The 17,956-nt window shown below is 43.7% G+C and overlaps 1 protein-coding gene across 1 annotated transcript in view; it reads right to left on the bottom strand.

Moving 5' to 3' along the window:
- The window catches only part of TRIM16 (tripartite motif containing 16), a 29,347-nt gene extending 12,458 nt beyond the window's left edge, over nt 1–16,889 (bottom strand). The window contains exons 1-5 of the mRNA XM_033961627.1: nt 16,279–16,889; nt 10,334–10,429; nt 7,995–8,228; nt 6,344–6,515; nt 2,747–2,842 (exon numbers count right to left, since the gene is read on the bottom strand). Coding sequence (XP_033817518.1) covers nt 2,747–2,842; nt 6,344–6,515; nt 7,995–8,228; nt 10,334–10,429; nt 16,279–16,851 — 1,171 coding nt within the window. The 5' untranslated portion in view covers nt 16,852–16,889. The remainder of the gene's footprint in view (nt 1–2,746; nt 2,843–6,343; nt 6,516–7,994; nt 8,229–10,333; nt 10,430–16,278) is intronic.
- Nucleotides 16,890–17,956: the final 1,067 nt, after the last annotated feature.

Consider the following 17,956-nt stretch of genomic DNA (forward strand, 5'->3'; position numbering starts at 1 on the left):
CTTTTCTATCTCTTAAAGTTGTTTTATTTTATTTTTAATCTTCTTTCATTATTTCTATTTCTTTGATTTTTGATCTTAGAAATGTATTACATAATTTTATTTTCATCAGGTACTTTAGCTAGTTTGGGAGCCTTCGGGATAGATAGGGTCGTTTTTCTCAAGTCGCTAATTTCATTTTAGTTTGATACATTGTAAACTGCTTAGGTCAGTAAAATGCAGGAGCGGTAGATCAAATCTTAAATAAACATAAACTTGTTATGAGTTCTACATAAGAACATAAGAATAGCCTTACTGGGTCAGACCAATGGTCCATCTAGTCCAGTAGCCTATCCTCACGGTGGCCAATCCACTAGCACCTGGCAACCCCCCCCCCCCCCCCCCCCAAAGTAGCAACATTCCATGCAGAATCCACAAAGAGTAGCAAGATTCTAGAATCCCAAGGAGTAGCAACATTCCATGCAGAATCCACAAAGAGTAGCAAGATTCTAGAATCCCAAGGAGTAGCAACATTCCATTCAGAATCCACAGAGTAGCAAGATTCTAGAATCCCAAGGAGTAGCAACATTCCATGCTACTGAACCAGGGCAAGCAGTGGTTTCCCCCATGTCTGTCTCAATAATAGACTATGGACTTTTTCTCCATGAACTTGTCCAAACCTTTCTATACATGGCGCCTAAAGGTTAGGCATCAAGTAGTGCAGCACTAAACACGATTCTATAAAAATTAAGCGCCCACCATCGAATAAAGTGCAATTAACATCAATTATGAGTTGTTAATTGCCAATTATCAGCGCTGATTGAGCCTTTTAAATAATTAACCCCTCCCCTTTTATCAAGCCGCGTTGGGGTTTTTTAATCACATGCCGCAGTGGTAAAAGCTCCGATACTCATAGGAATTCTATGAGCGTTGGAGCTTTTACCGCCGCAGCCTGCGATAAAAAAAAGCCTAACATGGCTTAATAAAAGGGGGCCTAAGTTAGGCACCTAGATTGGCTAGGCACGCCACTATAGATGCCTAACTTTAGAATCTGTGCCTGAGAGTCCATTCAGCTGATGTTATAGAACTATAGTACGAGGAGGAAGGGGGGGTTCAAACTCTCTAATAATCCCCAGGGAGATATTGGAACGGTGGCAATCACAAACTCCTCTGTTGCAAAAACAGTGCTATAGACCAGTGTTTCTCAGCTCGGTCCTGGAGTACCCCCTTGCCAGTCAGGTTTTCAAGATATCCACAATGAATGTGCATGAAAGAAATTTGCATAGAATGGAGGCAGTGTATGCAAATTGAGTTTATGCAAATTCAATGTGGATATCCTGAAAATCTGACTGGCAAGGGGGTACTCCAGGACCAAGTTGAGAATCACTGCTATAGACCAACAGAAGAAGGAAATACTTTTTCCATTAAAAGTTAGTTTCACTATTTTTATAGCCTTCTTTGGGATATTGTTCACCTGACTCTCCTTTAAAATGTATGAGTTTGTCTGTGCAACCAGACAAACTCAAGCCCGAGAGGGACTAAGGAGAAGAAACACTATTTGTAAGAACCAAATCCTGCTTTTGGAAGTTAATAACTTTTAAACAAAAGCTTGTGAAGCTGTACAATGGTGTGAATACCCCTGCAAAAAATATTTCTTAGGTCGCCCTCTGGAGGCTTAGGCCCCGATGCAAAACGCTCTGATACCACAGTACAAATTACCTTGGAGAGAACGATTTTCCCCAACAGCTGATGCTCAGCATGCAAATTATGTGTACACTATTCATGCAGAGCAGTGCCGGCAAAAGGGAGAGGAACTGTGCCTGGTGTCTACTCAGAAGAGCAATCAATAAGCACACTTCCTCCCTATCCCTCCTGTCAATTTTTTTTTTTTTTTTTGCTGCTTTCCCTGCCCACCGATCAACGCCAGCAGAATTCCCTAAAGCTACCACGGTATTGGGGCATCCTCTGCCTCTCAGCTGTTTGGGGCTTCCCCTGCTGGCTCAGCGCTGAGCCAGCAGGGGAAGCCCCAAACAGCTGAGCAGCAGGGTAAACCCAAAGTTGCCAATCAGTGGCCTTGGGAAGTCCTGCCAGTTCAGCTGATTGACCAGCAGGAAGAGCAGCAATAAAAAAAAAAGTGTTCCTTCGCCTCATGCAAATCCCCCCCTTCCCCCTCACATAAGCCTCCAAGGCCTAACCCCCTCCCACTGAGCTCCCTCTGAATAAAAAAATTCACATACGAATTCAATAAAAGTTGGACCGATGGAGATGTAAACAACCAGAAGTATGCTGTGCCTCGTTGGATTCTGAAGGTCCATACAAAAATTAAAATTAAAAAAATTAAAACCTTTTTTTTGCCGGTTGTATCAATCGGTAGTATATTCCCCACATTTAAATGAGAGTGGGTCCAGGATTGGGATTATATTCTAGTACTTGAAATTTGGGTTTAGTTAAACCCAGCATTACATAGGGCCAGATTCAGTAAATTCCACCCAGAGTTATGCACTGGAAAAAAAAATTGGCACTAAGCGCTATTCAGTATAGGGTGTGTGCCCTTTATTGAATGAGGGCCCGATTCTATATATGTCGCCTGAAAAAATTGCTGCTGATTATTGCAGCGCTAAGCGTGATTCTATAAAAATTAAGTGCCCACTATAGAATCACGCTTAGCGCTGCATAAGCATGAGTAGGAATCCTGGGAGAAGATGCAAACACAGCTCATAGCACACAAAACTATGTCATTTTGATTCTGGACAATAATGAGGCCACTCACATTTTAGGAAATCAGTTCTGGTCTTAGGTTCCGGAACCGATATGCGGTACTTGGCTGGAACAATAGCAGATACCATAGTCTTGATTCCATAGTCCTCTGAAAATTCAAAAAAAATATATATATATATAATTGGTAATAATGCAAAAAGAGAGTTTATTTACATCCTCCAATACAGTGTTTAGGAAGGAATAGACCTTTTAATAAAAAAGGGAAATAAAACACTCATTTGGTCAGCTCCATGATATGCTTGCTGATGGTTGAACTTCATCTTCTGATCCTTCTGCCTCATAATCTCATTTTGCCAGGAATGGAAAATCTGGCCTCAGGTGCCAGAAACAAATCTAGTTTTCAGACTTTACATACACAGGCATAGTAAGGGGGTATAGGGGGGGGTATCAGTCCGCCCTGGGCACGGTCTTTTTAAATTTTTCCTGCTTGAGCAGCATTACAAACTTGCTGCCCACGTTGGTGTCATCTCACTCTGATGTCACTTCCAGGTCTCGTGCCTAGGGAAGTGACATCAGAAGGAAAGCCAACACAACGCGGGCAGCAAGTTTGTGCCTGTTGCTCACGCCTAGAAAATTAAAAAGGTACAGGGGAAGGGAGCCGTGCAGGCGCCGGGGGGGGTCGGGAAGGAGTGGGGTGCCACTTACCCTCACTATGCCACTGTTTCCACACCAAATATGTTTACATAAAATGGTCTCAGCGATATTAATTTTCTTATTTGGTTATCTCGAAACCCTGTCTGTGGTTGTCAAGGATGGGGGCCATTGTTCCTTCCAACTTTTAAGTACAATTACATATTTTTGTGCTTTGATGCTGAGAGTGGGGGGGGGGAAGGTGGAGAATAGAGGGAGAAGGCTGACAGAACTACAATATATTTTTTATTAGTTTAATAAAATGTATCACAATCTAGAAAGATTCCAATTTTCACCAGAAACAATATGGCTATTGACCCTGTACAGCAGGGGTGTCCAACCTGTGGCCCGAGGGCCACATGCAACCTCATGAAGTATTTTGTGCGGCCCAGTTCAAGGGTGATGCAGTGTTTTCCTCTGCTGCCCCCGGGTGTTTACAATCTTGCAGGCTCCCTCCTCTGTCTTGCTGCAGCGTTTGTGCGACCTCAGAAAAAAAATTTTCAGCCAATGTAGCCCAGGGAAGCCAAAAGGTTGGACACTCCTGCTCTACAGCAAGGAGAAATAAGAGTAACTAACATGTCGCCAGCCCTTTTTAGATACCTTTATGATATCTAGAACTCCATAGTTCCTTTCCCTCAACCATGTTTAAACGGTGGCAAGTCAAATGTGCGCAAGCGGTCAAATGCGCGAAGACAAGTGAGCGCAAGACAGGTGAGCACAAGACATATGAGCGCAAGACAAGAAAGCGTAAAATAACTCCGTGAAGACATAAGCGCGCGGACAAACGGGTGCTGACAAGTGAGCGCAAGACAAGTGAGCGCCAAGACAGGTGAGCGCAAGACAATTCAGCGTCAATGATTTCTAGTAAAAAGCACGAGTATGACATTTGAGCGCATGACAAGTGAGCGCTGGCCACGCGCTTTTGTCCCGTCACCAGATAACCTAGTCAGGTTTTCAGTCAAATGCTAATGTAACCATGCCCCATTCAGTAAGTTCTGTTATTTACATTATTCTAAGTTTAGCACCTGTAATCATTTATTTGTGTTTGAACCGTTTAAACCAGGGGTGTCCAACCTGTGGCCCTGTGAAGTATTTTGTGCGGCCCCGATCGAGGGCAATGCAGTGTTTTCCTCCGCTGCCCCCGGGTGTTTACCGTCTTTCCGGCTCCCTCCTCTGTCTTTGCTGCAGTATTTACGTGTTTGTGCAGCCCCAGAAACATTTTTTGGGGCCAATGCGGCCCAGGGAAACCACAAGGTTGGACACCCCTGGTTTAAACTGTTCTCATGTTCACTGTAATTTATCAGTGTCATGAATATAAGACACCATTGCTTCTTTAAGAGTAATGAAATGGTCACAGAATGTAAGAATATTGTAACTGAGCTCAGAAGTGGCTGTTTAATGGTGCCTCAAACAGGACAGTGCCAGTCCCAGCAGCTTCCATATTCCAACAAGATGAAGGATATTATGGCATGCACCTTATTCTGTCTATCTACAGCTGTTTCACAAGAGCTAGACCTTTGAACACAGTAAATTTTACTAAAAATTGTATTATCGTTCCACATCAATAATGCTGCTCACCTTTTCTAAGGCCTTGTGCTCATAGAGGGGAGCAAGTCCTGTGCAACATTGGTCTCCCAGTCTAAAGAAGGATATTAAAATGATGGAAAGGGTGCAGAGATGAGCAACGAAGCTAATAACTGGTATGGAGAACTTGGAATGCGAGGAACGACTCAAGAAACTGAGACTGTTCTCCCTTGAGAAGAGAAGACTACGAGGGGACATGATTGAGACTTTCAAAATACTGAAAGGCATCGACAAAATAGAGCAGAAAAATAAATTATTTACCTTGTCAAGTGTGACATGGACAAGAGGACATGGACTGAAGCTGAGGGGTGGACAAGACCAGGACAAATATCAGGAAGTTCTGCTTCACGCAGAGAGTGGTGGACACCTGGAATGCTTTCTCCAAGGAGGTTATTACTGAATCCACTGTTCTAGGATTCAAAAGCAAATTAGATGCACATCTCCTTATGAAAGGCATAGAGGGATACGGGTGACTAAAACTACAATCAGGTGTGCACCTGACTGGGCCTCTGCGTGTGCGGATCGCCGGAATCGATGGACCTTGGGTCTGATCCGGTGATGGCAGTTCTTATGTTCTTATGTTCACCCTGAACTGTAAAACCTTTGTAAACTGCTTTGATTTTATGCATAGGGCCACTAGAGGTCTGGGAAAAAGCCGGACCTCTCCTCTTTTTAGAGGACTGTCCGGATTCCCAGATGGATTTCCAAAACCCGGCAGTTTTTTTTTCCCAGGTTTTGGAACGTCTCAAGGTCAGGACCGCGTCTGGAGGGCCTCCAAGCATGTGCGGATCCAGTGCGACAACATCACACGCATGCTCAGAGGCCCTCCAGACACGGCCCCCAAGCTCAGGGAAAAAAGAGACAAAAATTGTGTGCTGGTGGGGCTGGGGGCAGAACAGGGGGCAAAATGGGGCGGGGCCACGTGTCCTCTTTTTTTAAAGGAGGAAATCAGGTAACCCTATTTATCCATGAAAGATGGTACTGGACGTCCCAAATAAACATAAACTAATTGAGACCCTCTCAAGGCTGCACCTTAGTCGCTCTTCCTCTTATGATCCATTTGTATAAGCTACTCCCTTTGAGGGACACTCATTAGGTCTCACTTCTTGCAACTGGTCACATCTGCGGTCTGCCTGTCTCAGTTGTTGCACTGTAAGCTTCAAGCCTGTCTTATTATACTGTATGTGTCTGTATGATGTTGCAAGCACCTGGTAGCCCTATTCAAACGATAATAGCCGTTTCTACATCCCTCAAATCTTTTTTCTGCAAAGACTCTAGAACTCTCAAAGTGCTTAAGTAAGCTCTGCAAGCTTACTTGATCCATTTCCAAGTCTTGGACAGGATAACGGCCCTTGGAGAGGCAGTTTGAACTCACCTTCCTTTGCAAATTCTTGCAGCTTGTCCTTGTAGGAGGATTCTAAAACCCGTACTAAGTTTTTGGTTGAATCTAAAACAACATCTCGGATGGTGGACATCTTATCCTTCAGTCCAATGTAGACACTGGGCAGTGTGTCATCCCCAGTGCTTTTCTTAAACTCACAGTACTCCTGCAATAAAGACAAAGGCAGGATCTTAAGTGGTTTTCCTTTTACACTCCAGGTTTACTTGGATCAGCTGATCACTGTGCTTCACGACAGTAGGGACAGGATACACCAACCAGTACTTGGAAGTTTTAATTACCAAAACATCCAAGTGCCAGACATCTTGCATGGCATTCACCCTCCAGGGTATCTATATGTTAAGGGGGGTGTAAGAGGCATGTTTTGGGCAGGATTTGGGCTTGCATAGCAGTTGGACATCTTGCAGGGATAATCATACCTTTAAGGCTTCCAGGGCGTCGTTTGGACTTTCGGAGTTAGATCTCTGTATTCAAAGCATCTAAGTGCCAAAAAGGTATCCAAACTGACCAGATGACCACTGGAGGGATGAAAGCATGCCCCCCCCCCACACACACACACACAACGCCAGTGGTTACTGATTCCTCCTCCTCCCGCCCCCCCCCCCCCCCAATATATAAATGAAACAGTATATACTAGACTATATGACAGCTTCAGATATTATGGGACATCCTAGTAGAGCAGCAAGCAGGTATCTGGAGTATCCTGGTGGGTGACGTAGTAAAGAATAGAGAGGGGGTTGCAGGCCCATATCCCAGGCTAACCACTACATTTATAGTGGAAAGTGTGAGCCCACCAAAACCCACCCAAAACCTACTGTACTCCTATATAAGTGATACCTGCAGTCATAAGGGCTATTGGGGTGGTAGACAGGTGAGTATAGTAAGTTTTGGGGGAGTTTGGGAGGGCTCACCAAACATTAAAAGGGAGTTCTGGTGAAATATGTACCTGGGAGTGGCCCCTAAGTGCCCCACTTTCCTGTTGGCATGTCTGTGTGGCCAGTCCATTAAGATGCTGGTCCCTCCCACATCCAAATGGGCTTCGTTTGGAAGTTTTGAACTTGGATGTTTTTGTATTCGTAAATGGCCAAAAAAAGTGAGATGTCCTAAGGGCCAAGATGTCCAAATAGGTCATTTTCAAAAAACAATTTGGACATCTAGCGTTTTCAGATATGGAAGTTTCCCCACCTCGACATTTGGGCATCTTATAGGAAATGTCCAAAGTTGGACTTAGACTTACTATCAAAAATGCCTCTCCACTTAACCAGAGAGTATAACACTCTCCACATCTGTGGACAATGTTCGAGAAATGATTTTAAACTTGTTCAACAGGTTCAATGAATCCCATTAAGAGTTCAATTCATATCTAGTGAGAACTTCAGTCTTTCCTTTTTTTATCATTCCTTCTTCACAAATCTGAATTTGCACCTACCTTCGAACAGGTATAAATGGGCGTGCCTACATTTATTCACGCTGATATGTGTATATGCTAGTATAGTATAACGGAATCTGGGTTTTCCAGATGTTGATAAAGAATAGATGCTTCTCAAGCTGCATTAAGGCATTGTACATGCACAGTTCTGACTTTTAAAGTTCCTTACAAAAATGTGTTTTCACATCCGGGACATACCTGCAGGAAATAGATTTCATTCTTGTGCTTAGCCAAGTCTTCAATCTTCTCTTTGCTTTTCTTCAGTTCAGTGCATTTGTGCTCCAGATGAGTTTTAATCCCATCAGATTGATTCAAAGCCACACGCTCTTTCTCCTCTATGAACTCGAACACGTGAGCTTGGGCATTCTTCACAGCTTCCAGCAGGACATCAAACTGTGCATTTATTGCACCTTTGGCTTCTGCAACAGAGTTCTGGAAGTAAATGTGCCTTTTGTAAACATATTTACCTAGAGATCTGGCTTATCTTGTACAATTAGGGCATCAGGGACTCTTAGATAGACCTGGAAGAGGAAGGCGGGCCTATTGGTTAATCTGGGGGAGAAACAGCCGAAGGTGCTACTGTTCGGGGGGGGGGGGGGAGACAGAGAGGGAGCCAGACTGGTTATTAGCACCCAATTATTATGTTAATTGGCTCATTAACCAATTGATTTGCGTGCGCATCTTGAGAGAGTGCTCAAATTTTGGCACACAAATCTAGGTGCCATATAAAAAATCAGGGGATAGTTTATAGATTAAATTATACACCTCACATGGCATGCCTAGGTATGTCAACTTACACCTGCCATTGACATGGCATGAAGGAATGCTAAACATGGGTGCATTAATCCCAGTTTAGGCTAGTATTACTGTACTTTTCACTCCATAAGGCACACTTTTTTCCTACCCAAAAGTGGGTGGAAATCTCGGTGCATCTTATGTAGCGAAGGTACAAAAAAATGTACCCCCCCCCGTACCGTTTAAAAACACCCCTCCTGCCACCGCACCTTTTAAAAACACCCTGTCCGCTGCTCCGCCGCAAGACCGCTGCACCTTTGTTAAACACCTCCTGCACGCCCACCACCACCACACCTTTTTAAAACCCCAACCCCCCCGCCCGCCCGCCATCCGCCATCTGCGGAAACTTGTTGCAAATAACCTGGTGGTCCAGCGTGATCTCTCCCTTGCTAGCTGTCTCCTCCTATTTCCCGGCCAGCGGCGTGGAGGTCAGAAGAGCGCGGAGGTCAAGAGCAAAGCTTTCCGCACTCCAGCTTCAGCTGCGCTGCTTTCTGAATGGCTGTGATCAGTTCTTGCGGGACTCACGAGAACTGATCGCAGCCATTCAGAAAGCAGTGCAGCCGAAGCAGGAGCGCAGAAAGCTTTGCTCTGACCTCCTCGCTCCTGGCTGGAAAATAGGAGGAGACAGTTAGCCAGAGAGGAAGGGATTTTAAAAGGTACCGGGGGGTGGGGGGATGTTTAAAATACCAGAATAGCCATCTAGGGAGAGAGGGAGGGATTTTAAAAGGTACGGGGAGTATGATTTAAAAAAGGTACTAGGGGGTATGGGGGAATGATTTAAGGTACTGGGGAGGTATATGGGGGGATGATTTAGGGTATGTGAGGGGTATGAGGCCTGCCTGCCTGTCTGTCACTAGGCCTGCCTGCCACTAGACCAGTCTGCCTGTCACTAGGCCACTAGGCCTGCCTGTCTGCCACTAGGCCTGCCTGCCCTGTGCCCTGTCCCTGCCTACCAATAGACCATCAGAGGGGGGCAGGGTTCAGAGCCTGGCAGGGAGGGGGGGGGCAAGGTGCAGAGCCTGACAAGGAGTATGGGGTTGGGTACAGAGCCTGGCAGGGAGAATTTGGTTCAAAATGGTTTTTTTCTTGTTTTCCTCCTCTAAATCTAGGGTGCGTCTTATGGTCAGGTGTGTCTTATGGAGCAAAAAATATGGTATATAATGGAATTTTGGCACCAAGATTAGGGTTACCAGACATCCTGCAAAACCCAGACATGTTCTCTTTTAAGAGGACTGTCCGGGTTCCCGGATGGATTTCCAAAACCAGGCAGTTTATCCAAGTTTTGGAAAGCTCCGAGCTTCGGCTGCATCTGGAGGGCCTTCAACAAGCATGCGCGGATGACGTCACATGCATCCGCACACACTGGAGGCCCTCCAGACACAGCCTAAGGGTTGGGAAAAAAAGAGACAAGGCTTTTGGGGGACGGGGCTGGAGGTGGAATTGGGTGGGGCTGGAAGCGGGTGGGGCAGCTTGGAGGCAGAACAAGGCAGGGCTGGGGCAGGGCCATGCATCCGGGTTTGTCCATCGTTAAATATGGTAACCCTAACCAAGATGCCTTTATAGAATTGACACTAAGCATACAGCATTGGGGCACCTAGACTGAGGTGCCAATTTATAGAACTGCCCCACATATGTTTATTTATTGGACTACGTGTGAAAATTATTTTATTCGTTGACTGCAATAGTTTTCAGCTTCAGAAAACAAAGCCCAAAATGTTGAGCTTTCTAGTCTCCTTTCTTACTTGTATGGAGGCCGTGTTTGCTTGAAGCTTGACAATAGCATTTTCGGCAGACTTCAACTTCCGGTCATATTCCGCTGTGGTCTGAAGAAGCTCCATCTGAAACACCAAGCAGAGCTTGTTGCAACCTTCATCCTTGTGCGCTCAATCATCTTTCAGGATCATAGTCTCCTGAGATTTTAATAATTAAAATTAATAATTATATGACTCACCATCACCCCTTTCAGAGTAATCCTGTAAAAAATAGCTGAACTATATACTTTGTGATAATCGGGTTGTCAGGCCCCTGTCTCCAAGCTCTTCATATTAAGTATAATGGGACCCACTCTACTGTAGAATAAGCACAGAACCTTAAGGGGGAAGGAAAACCCTGGAAATCCATATCCATCAGGTCCCAATTCTTCAGTTAGGGACGGGATTTTGGTCTGGTCCAATATCATTGGTTTATTAAGCAGTACCCTTTGGAATCAAAAGGAGGCAGAGAAGGGGGAAGCGGTTTTCCCAGTTTCATGTGATGTACTATGTAGAAGAGGTAAAGCAATACACTTTAGAAGAGGAAGCAGAGATTACCCCAGGTTAAGGGAGCCACCAGCAAGTGTTTGAGAGCTTCTGAAGTAGTCCTGAGACTTCCACACAGACAGCTTTGTGGGAAGATTTCAGATCAATGTGAATATTCTCTCCTATTGTTAACATGGCATTCTTTTCCTTTCTGTTTTAAGTCTGCATACCGCATAGGTCTGTCCTATACTGTTATAGCGATATAGTAAATTTTAAATTAATTAATTAACTACCTGAAGTGGGTGGTGGCCTGAGTACTGTGACCAGATTCTATAAACAGTGCCTAGTCAATCTAGACGCCTAACTTAATTATTTAAAAAGCTTAATCAGCGCTGATAATGATCAATAATACTACGTCCATGGATCCACATGATAAAACTTTTAGGAGCCTCTTTACTAAACCATCATACTTAGGGCCCCTTTAACAAAGCCACGGTAGCAATGCTGCCATGGTAAATGCATCTTTATCAAATAGCCTCACAGTAGAGACCAACTTAGATCTGAAATCTCCAACCAGATCCAGACTAACCGATGCACACTTTCATCACTTGTTACAACTGGCAGTGACAAACATGGAACCAGACATTGACTATCTCATCAGTCAAAAGCAGACCCATACTTCCCATTGAAATATTGGCAAGTTTATGTTGGTTAAAATTGTACTTCATTTCAAATATTCAATTGTTCTTTCATGGGTTTTGGGGATTTTTTTCGCACTACAAATAAGATATATGCAGTGTGCATTAGAATTCGTTTATGGGTTTTTTTTTTAAAACTATAGTCCGGCCCTCAACAGTCTGAGAGACCATGAATTGGCCCCCCATTTAAAAAGTTTTAGGATCTCTGGTTTAGAGCCTGCTTATGATGCTGCTACTTTGATAAAGCATAAGAACATAAGAAGTTGCCTCCACTGGGTCAGACCAGAGGTCCATCCCACCCAGCGGTCCGCTCCCGCGTGGCCCACCAGGTCCTTTGACCTGTGAAGTGATTTGACCATTTTTATATCCTACCTCTGCTTCTATCTGTACCCCTCAATCCCTTTATCCTTTAGGAACCTATCCAAACCTTCCTTGAACCCCTGTACTGTGGTCTGGCCTATCAAACCTCTGGAAGGCAGAGTGCTGGGAGCAGACAGACAGGCTTTCATTCCTTCTCTTGGCAAAGGCTATAGATATCTTCAGATGGTGGGTCCTGCAGATCCCTGTTAGCTATGTTACTCCATTCAGTGTTTCCTCCTATATCTCAGCAAAGGTGGAAAAGAAATGCACTGCGGAAGATCGGCATCAGGGGAAAAGTGAGGAGAATTGGATCAAGGGGCTCATCAGACTGGAAAAGGCTCACAGGTCATATGATTGACATGCTTGGGTTAGAACAGTGGTCTCAAATTCGCGGCCTATCAGGTACTATTTTGAGGCTCTTGGTATGATAAAGAATGATTCTTTATAGAAAATTTGTGCCTTAAGTGTCCAGCGGTCGCATCCAGCTGTCACAGTCAAGTCCTTTCCTGCAACTGTATGCAATTCTGAGGTGCAGTCCAATCGCATGCAGATGCAGGAAAGCGCTTGCATGCGGTTACAGCACATAAGGTAACCACTGGAGGCAGTGCAGCTTGTGCATGTGTCTGGTGCTGGAGGAGGTGAGAGCTGAAGGCGGCTGCGGATGCGATCACTGGACACTTGAGGCACAAGTTTTCCATAAAGAATCATTCTTTATAATACTGAGGGCCTCAAAATAGTTGGTCTAAAATCTTGTCTCTTGCAGTTGATACTTTGATAGTTTTTCACTTTCTGCATGTTGCACTGCTTTCAGCTGAAATTATCAGAAGCAATTAAGGAAAAATTTATAAACTATATTACAACTATATGACTTATTTATTAACTATATTACGAGGGTCATTTCATAAATAATACACACTATTTTTTTAAATTTACATGTTTTGTTTTGTTTTTCAAGTATTTCTTTACAATCCTTCAATATAGTCTCCCTGCTTTGCAATGACCCAGACCCATCATCCGGGAAGCTTCATTATTCCATCCAAGACACCATTTTTGTTCAGTTGCTGAATGGTTCAGATAATGGCGGAAGAAAGCTCTTCCAGAGATGCAAAACGATGTCCACGCATAGGTTGTTTCAACTTTGGGAAAAGGTCAAAGTCTGGTGGACTCATATCTGGACTGTAGGGGGCATGAGGTAACACCTCCCAGCTGCATTCATGTAGTTTTTCAATGATGACATTCCCTATGTGCAGGCGAGCATTGTAGTGAAGAATGAGTGACCCAGCCAAGAGCAACTGAGGTCGGGTTTGTGCATTTTTCTGCCCATTTTTTGCAAAAAATCACAATAATAAACTGCTGTGATGCTTCTTCCACATGGAGCTTTGTCTGTGATGATGATGCCTTCATGATCATAAGCAAAAATTATCATTTGTTTGACTTTTGATTGAGCTCGTTAAAATTTTTTTGGTTGTGGGGAAGATGGAGCTCTCCACTTGTTGGACTGTGATTTCAGCTCCGGCTCAGTCTCTGACCCACGTTTCATCAACAGTAACAATGCATTTCAAGAATGCCTGACATTCAACGTCAAATCTTTGTTTCAGCACGGTTGCACTGTCCAGGCGTCTCTGCTGCTGTTCAGCAGTCAAGAAGTGGGGGGACCTATTGAACAGAAATTTTTCTCTTTTTTAAATCCTTTTTCAGAATTCGGTATGCTGATGTCGGTGGAATCCCTGTGGTGTCAGAAAGTTCCTCACATGTCGCACAACGATCTTGTTGAAGAGCATCAGCCACGACTTTCACACATCATTCATCGGTAGTTGATTTCAGCCTTCCTGGTCTTGCATCATCATCTATGCTCACACGACCACTCCGAAAACGAGTTGCCCACCGAGAAACTGTACTACGGTCCACTGTTAACTCACCACAAACTTCACCTAATGCACTGTGGATTCCTGTCGGGTTTTGGCCACGTAGAGTTTCAATTTTAATGTACGACCTCTGATCGTCAACAGACCCAGTACCCGAGACACCTGCAGCCTCCATTTCCACTGTGACACTTGTCACAGCCACACTATGTACACTACAGAGCTCCTGAGCACATGTCCTGCTGCTTCAAGCACTGAACTGAAGGTGAAACAAGGTTTGCTACAATAGCATTATCTACTCCCCAAGGTTGCCAACCTGTGTATTATTTATGAAATGACCTTCATACAACTATATGACAACTTTGCATGAGGTAAAACTCATTAGTTACTATGATGAGTTTTACTTCATGCAAAGTTGTCATCTCTTTAATAAGACATTAACTATTTTTTTCTGCGGCCCTCCAAGTACCTACAAATCCAAAATGTGGCCCTGCAAAGGGTTTGAGTTTGAGACCACTGGGTTAGAACAATGTGCTCAATGTGCTCAAATTCCATGTGGCCTTAGACAAGTTATTTTATCACCTTTTGAGCGCAATCTTTGGATGGGAGACTTTATTAACATAAGATTTATATATGGCTAGTTCACTACACGTCTCTTCTAAATGTTCCAGTCATTACTGTATCACATGACCCAATGAGAGTATAAATTACAAATTTAACGTTATGATATATCATATTGAAAGGAAAAATATCACACCTCTCCATTTATTCCGCAAGCAACTAAAAACTTGGCTCTTCTCTAACATGTAATTTCTTTTTTCCCTTACTTTTCCACTCAACTTATAAGCTTATGTAAACCTTTTCCTACCCTTTCTCATTTTTAAGTTCTTGTAAACCGTGCCGAGCTCTACTTCCGTGGAGATGATGCGGTATATAAACTTAAGGTTTAGTTTAGTTTAGTTTAGCTCTCTATTACTATATTACAAACATAAGAACATAAGCAATGCCTCTGCTGGGTCAGACCTGAGGTCCATCTTGCCCAGCAGTCCGCTCACGCGGCGGCCCAACAGGTCCAGGACCTGAGTAGTAATCCTCTATTTATACCCTTCTATTCCCTTTTCCAGCAGGAAAATGTCCAATCCTCTCTTAAATCCCAGTAGAGGATTTTGGTAGAGGCTGTGGGAGGAGATTAAAGCACTCTTTCTTGGGTAAACACAGGCTGATTTAACCTCTATAATCGCACTAGCTGTTGTTTCATGGACACACACATGAAAGAGGTGTGAGTGGGATCACTGAGGCTAGACATCGTATCCGCCCTTCCTGGCAGTGCTTTACTTGCTGTGATGCCTGCACTGCAGGAAGGTACTTCCTTGTACAATAAACATGTAGGCAAGCAAGGGCAGAACTGGGAAATTATTTTCTTTGAGTCTGGAAAACCTACCAAGTCATCCTCAGACTTCCTCATAACTTCTCCCTGCCTCCCTCTCACTGCAGTGTGTTCTGGGATCAGAGATTCCTGCATCACTAAGGTTGTTGGGTGTTTTTTTTCAGGCACAGGTATACTGTTTGCAGAAACACATACCTACATGTCTGAGATTCTCACCTACCCGAGGATTAGTTTCATTGTAAATGACAGCTGAGTTTTGTTAATTAAAGAAAAACAGTGACTGTGTCTACCAAATCCTATTTTTCACATAATGTTTACTAACTAATCCAGTTTAACCAATTTCAACCTCTGAAACATAGAAATAAAGCTAATAGGAGTGTATGAACATGAGAATTCAGGATCTGTAAAACATATTTTCTTATATTTCACTCCCAAATTTAAGAACATAAGCATTGCCAAACTGGGACAGATCAAAAATCCTTTAAGACCTTAATCCTGTTTCCAACAGTGGCCAATCCAGGTCCTGGCAAGATCCCTAAATGTTTTTTCATAATGGCTTACTTGTGATCTATTGGAAACACAGAAGGGCAGGTCAACAAATAAATTGTAGGAGATATTTTTGTTTTGGACTAAATACATTTTGTGAGCAGCTTCCGGAGCTATGCTCTATTCACCCAAGGTAAGGAGAGGCCTAGTGGTAGAGCTGCTGCCTCTGCATCCAGAGGCTGTGGGATCAAATCCCAGCACTGCTCCTTGTGACTTACTGAGTAAGTCACTTAATCCTCCATTGCCCCGGGTACAAAATAAGTATCTATATATATGCAAAACTGCTTTGAATGTGTAACTACAAAATGGCAGTATACAAAGTCCCATTTCCTCTCATCTGATCAATGCAAAATACCATGGTCAGTCTAAAACAGGGGTGTCAAAGTCCCTCCTCGAGGGCCGCAATCCAGTCGGGTTTTCAGGATTTCCCCAATCAATATGCATGAGATCTATTTGCATTCACTGCTTTCATGGTATGCTAATAGATCTCATGCATATTCATTGGGGAAATCCTGAAAACCTGACTGGATTGCGGCCCTCGAGGAGGGACTTTGACACCCCTGATTCTACACCAACATGCTTGAATGTAGACGTTACCTCTTTGTCTCCCCGTGCTCTTGTACACGTGATTGTTTCGTGCTGGCGGTGCTCCTCAGCCATACAGTCCTCACAGATGCACTTGAGGTCGGTCTGGCAGAACCACTCCAAGTGCTTTCCGTGGACGAGACACGACTGCAGGTCGAAATCTTTCACTGGCTCCACGAGTCGGTGGCTCTGCAGTTTGGGGTTTTCGATGTGGGGCTTCAGGTGAGCCTGGCAGTAGCTTACCATGCAGGTGAGGCAGGACTTCACCGCCCTCACCTTTTCCACCAGGCAGAAATCGCACAGGACATCTGTGCTTGTGTCCGCGGTGTCCTGCGGAGTTGTGTCCAGCTCAGAGGCATTTGCTTTGCCGGTCACTTCCCCTGTTCCATTTAGAGGGGGGGCAGAATCTGCTACCAAGCCAGGATCCGAAGCAGGTTTGCATTCAGAGCTGTTTTCCACCTTAACTTTCTGATCTTTGCTGCTGCCTAGGGAGACCCTCTTTTCACAGGCCAAGGTTGCATAAGATGGTGCACGCTCAAAACTGGGGGTGTTGGGAAGGCTAGAAGAAGTTCCAGTGTCAGCCATGATCCAGGAACTCCCTCCCTAAATCTTCTGCTGATTTTTAGCTCTGCAGCTTTGACTAAGGTATTTGTATGCTGACACTACCCAGCAGAAACCACACCTGAGACCTGCAGACTGCTCCAGGCCATTAACGCTTTACTTCCTGATTTCAGCACTTTAGAACAAAATGAGTCACCCAGTTCTTCAGAGAAACTGAACACACTGGTTTTAATAGGTGTGTTAAATGTATAGAAGTCTCCGGTTTAAACAAACAGTTTGAGAGTTGGCAGTTGATTCTATTCTGCTGTAACCAGCACTAGCAGAGCATAGGGGTACACTCAGGATCAGTGGGCAAGCAGACACCCCACGTTCTGGGGTTCTTTGTGATCAGTGGGGAAAGACCCAAGTCTTCTGGAATCTTTCTGCAACAGCCCAGCTGAATAAAAGACACCCACACACCAGTCTGGAGTTATTCAGAGATAAATTAATGGAAACACTTTTAAATCGGAGAATATTGAAATTTCTGGAACCCAGTGCATTACAGAACCTGAGGCAACAATGGATTCACTAGAGGCAGGTCTTGTCAGACAAATCTGATCAATTTTTAAAAAATAGATTTTATTGCATTGTTAAAGTTAACAATAGAAGCACATAAACATATTTACAAGCATATGTAGATCTATAAAGATAGTTACTTAAATATGCAGTCATACTGCAAACTACGGTATACAAAAAGCTTAAAAAAAAAACATCTCAAAAGCGGTTACAGAAATTATCAAAGGGTGCCCAAGTTTTACAAAAGTGTGCCATTTTACAAGATTTTAAAGCGATAATACTTTCATATTTTCGTATAGAGCACACATAACTCCACCACTCACTAAAATTAAGCTTAGTATTATCTTTCCAGTTACAGATTATAAGATGAGTGGCAGTAGCAAGGAGAATGTTAAAAAGTTTCTTTTGATTATTAGGAATGATAATATTAGGGTTTGAGGAACGCAGAATAAGAGTTTCATAAGAAAAGGGTAAAAAATTAACACTGTTCAATATTTTTCTAATTCTGCACCATATTAGATTCCAATAGATTTGCACATTGGGACTATTTATTTGATTCCATTTTTATACCATC

The sequence above is a fragment of the Geotrypetes seraphini genome, chromosome 10 (assembly GCF_902459505.1).
Source record: "Geotrypetes seraphini chromosome 10, aGeoSer1.1, whole genome shotgun sequence".
Lineage (NCBI taxonomy): Eukaryota > Metazoa > Chordata > Amphibia > Gymnophiona > Dermophiidae > Geotrypetes > Geotrypetes seraphini.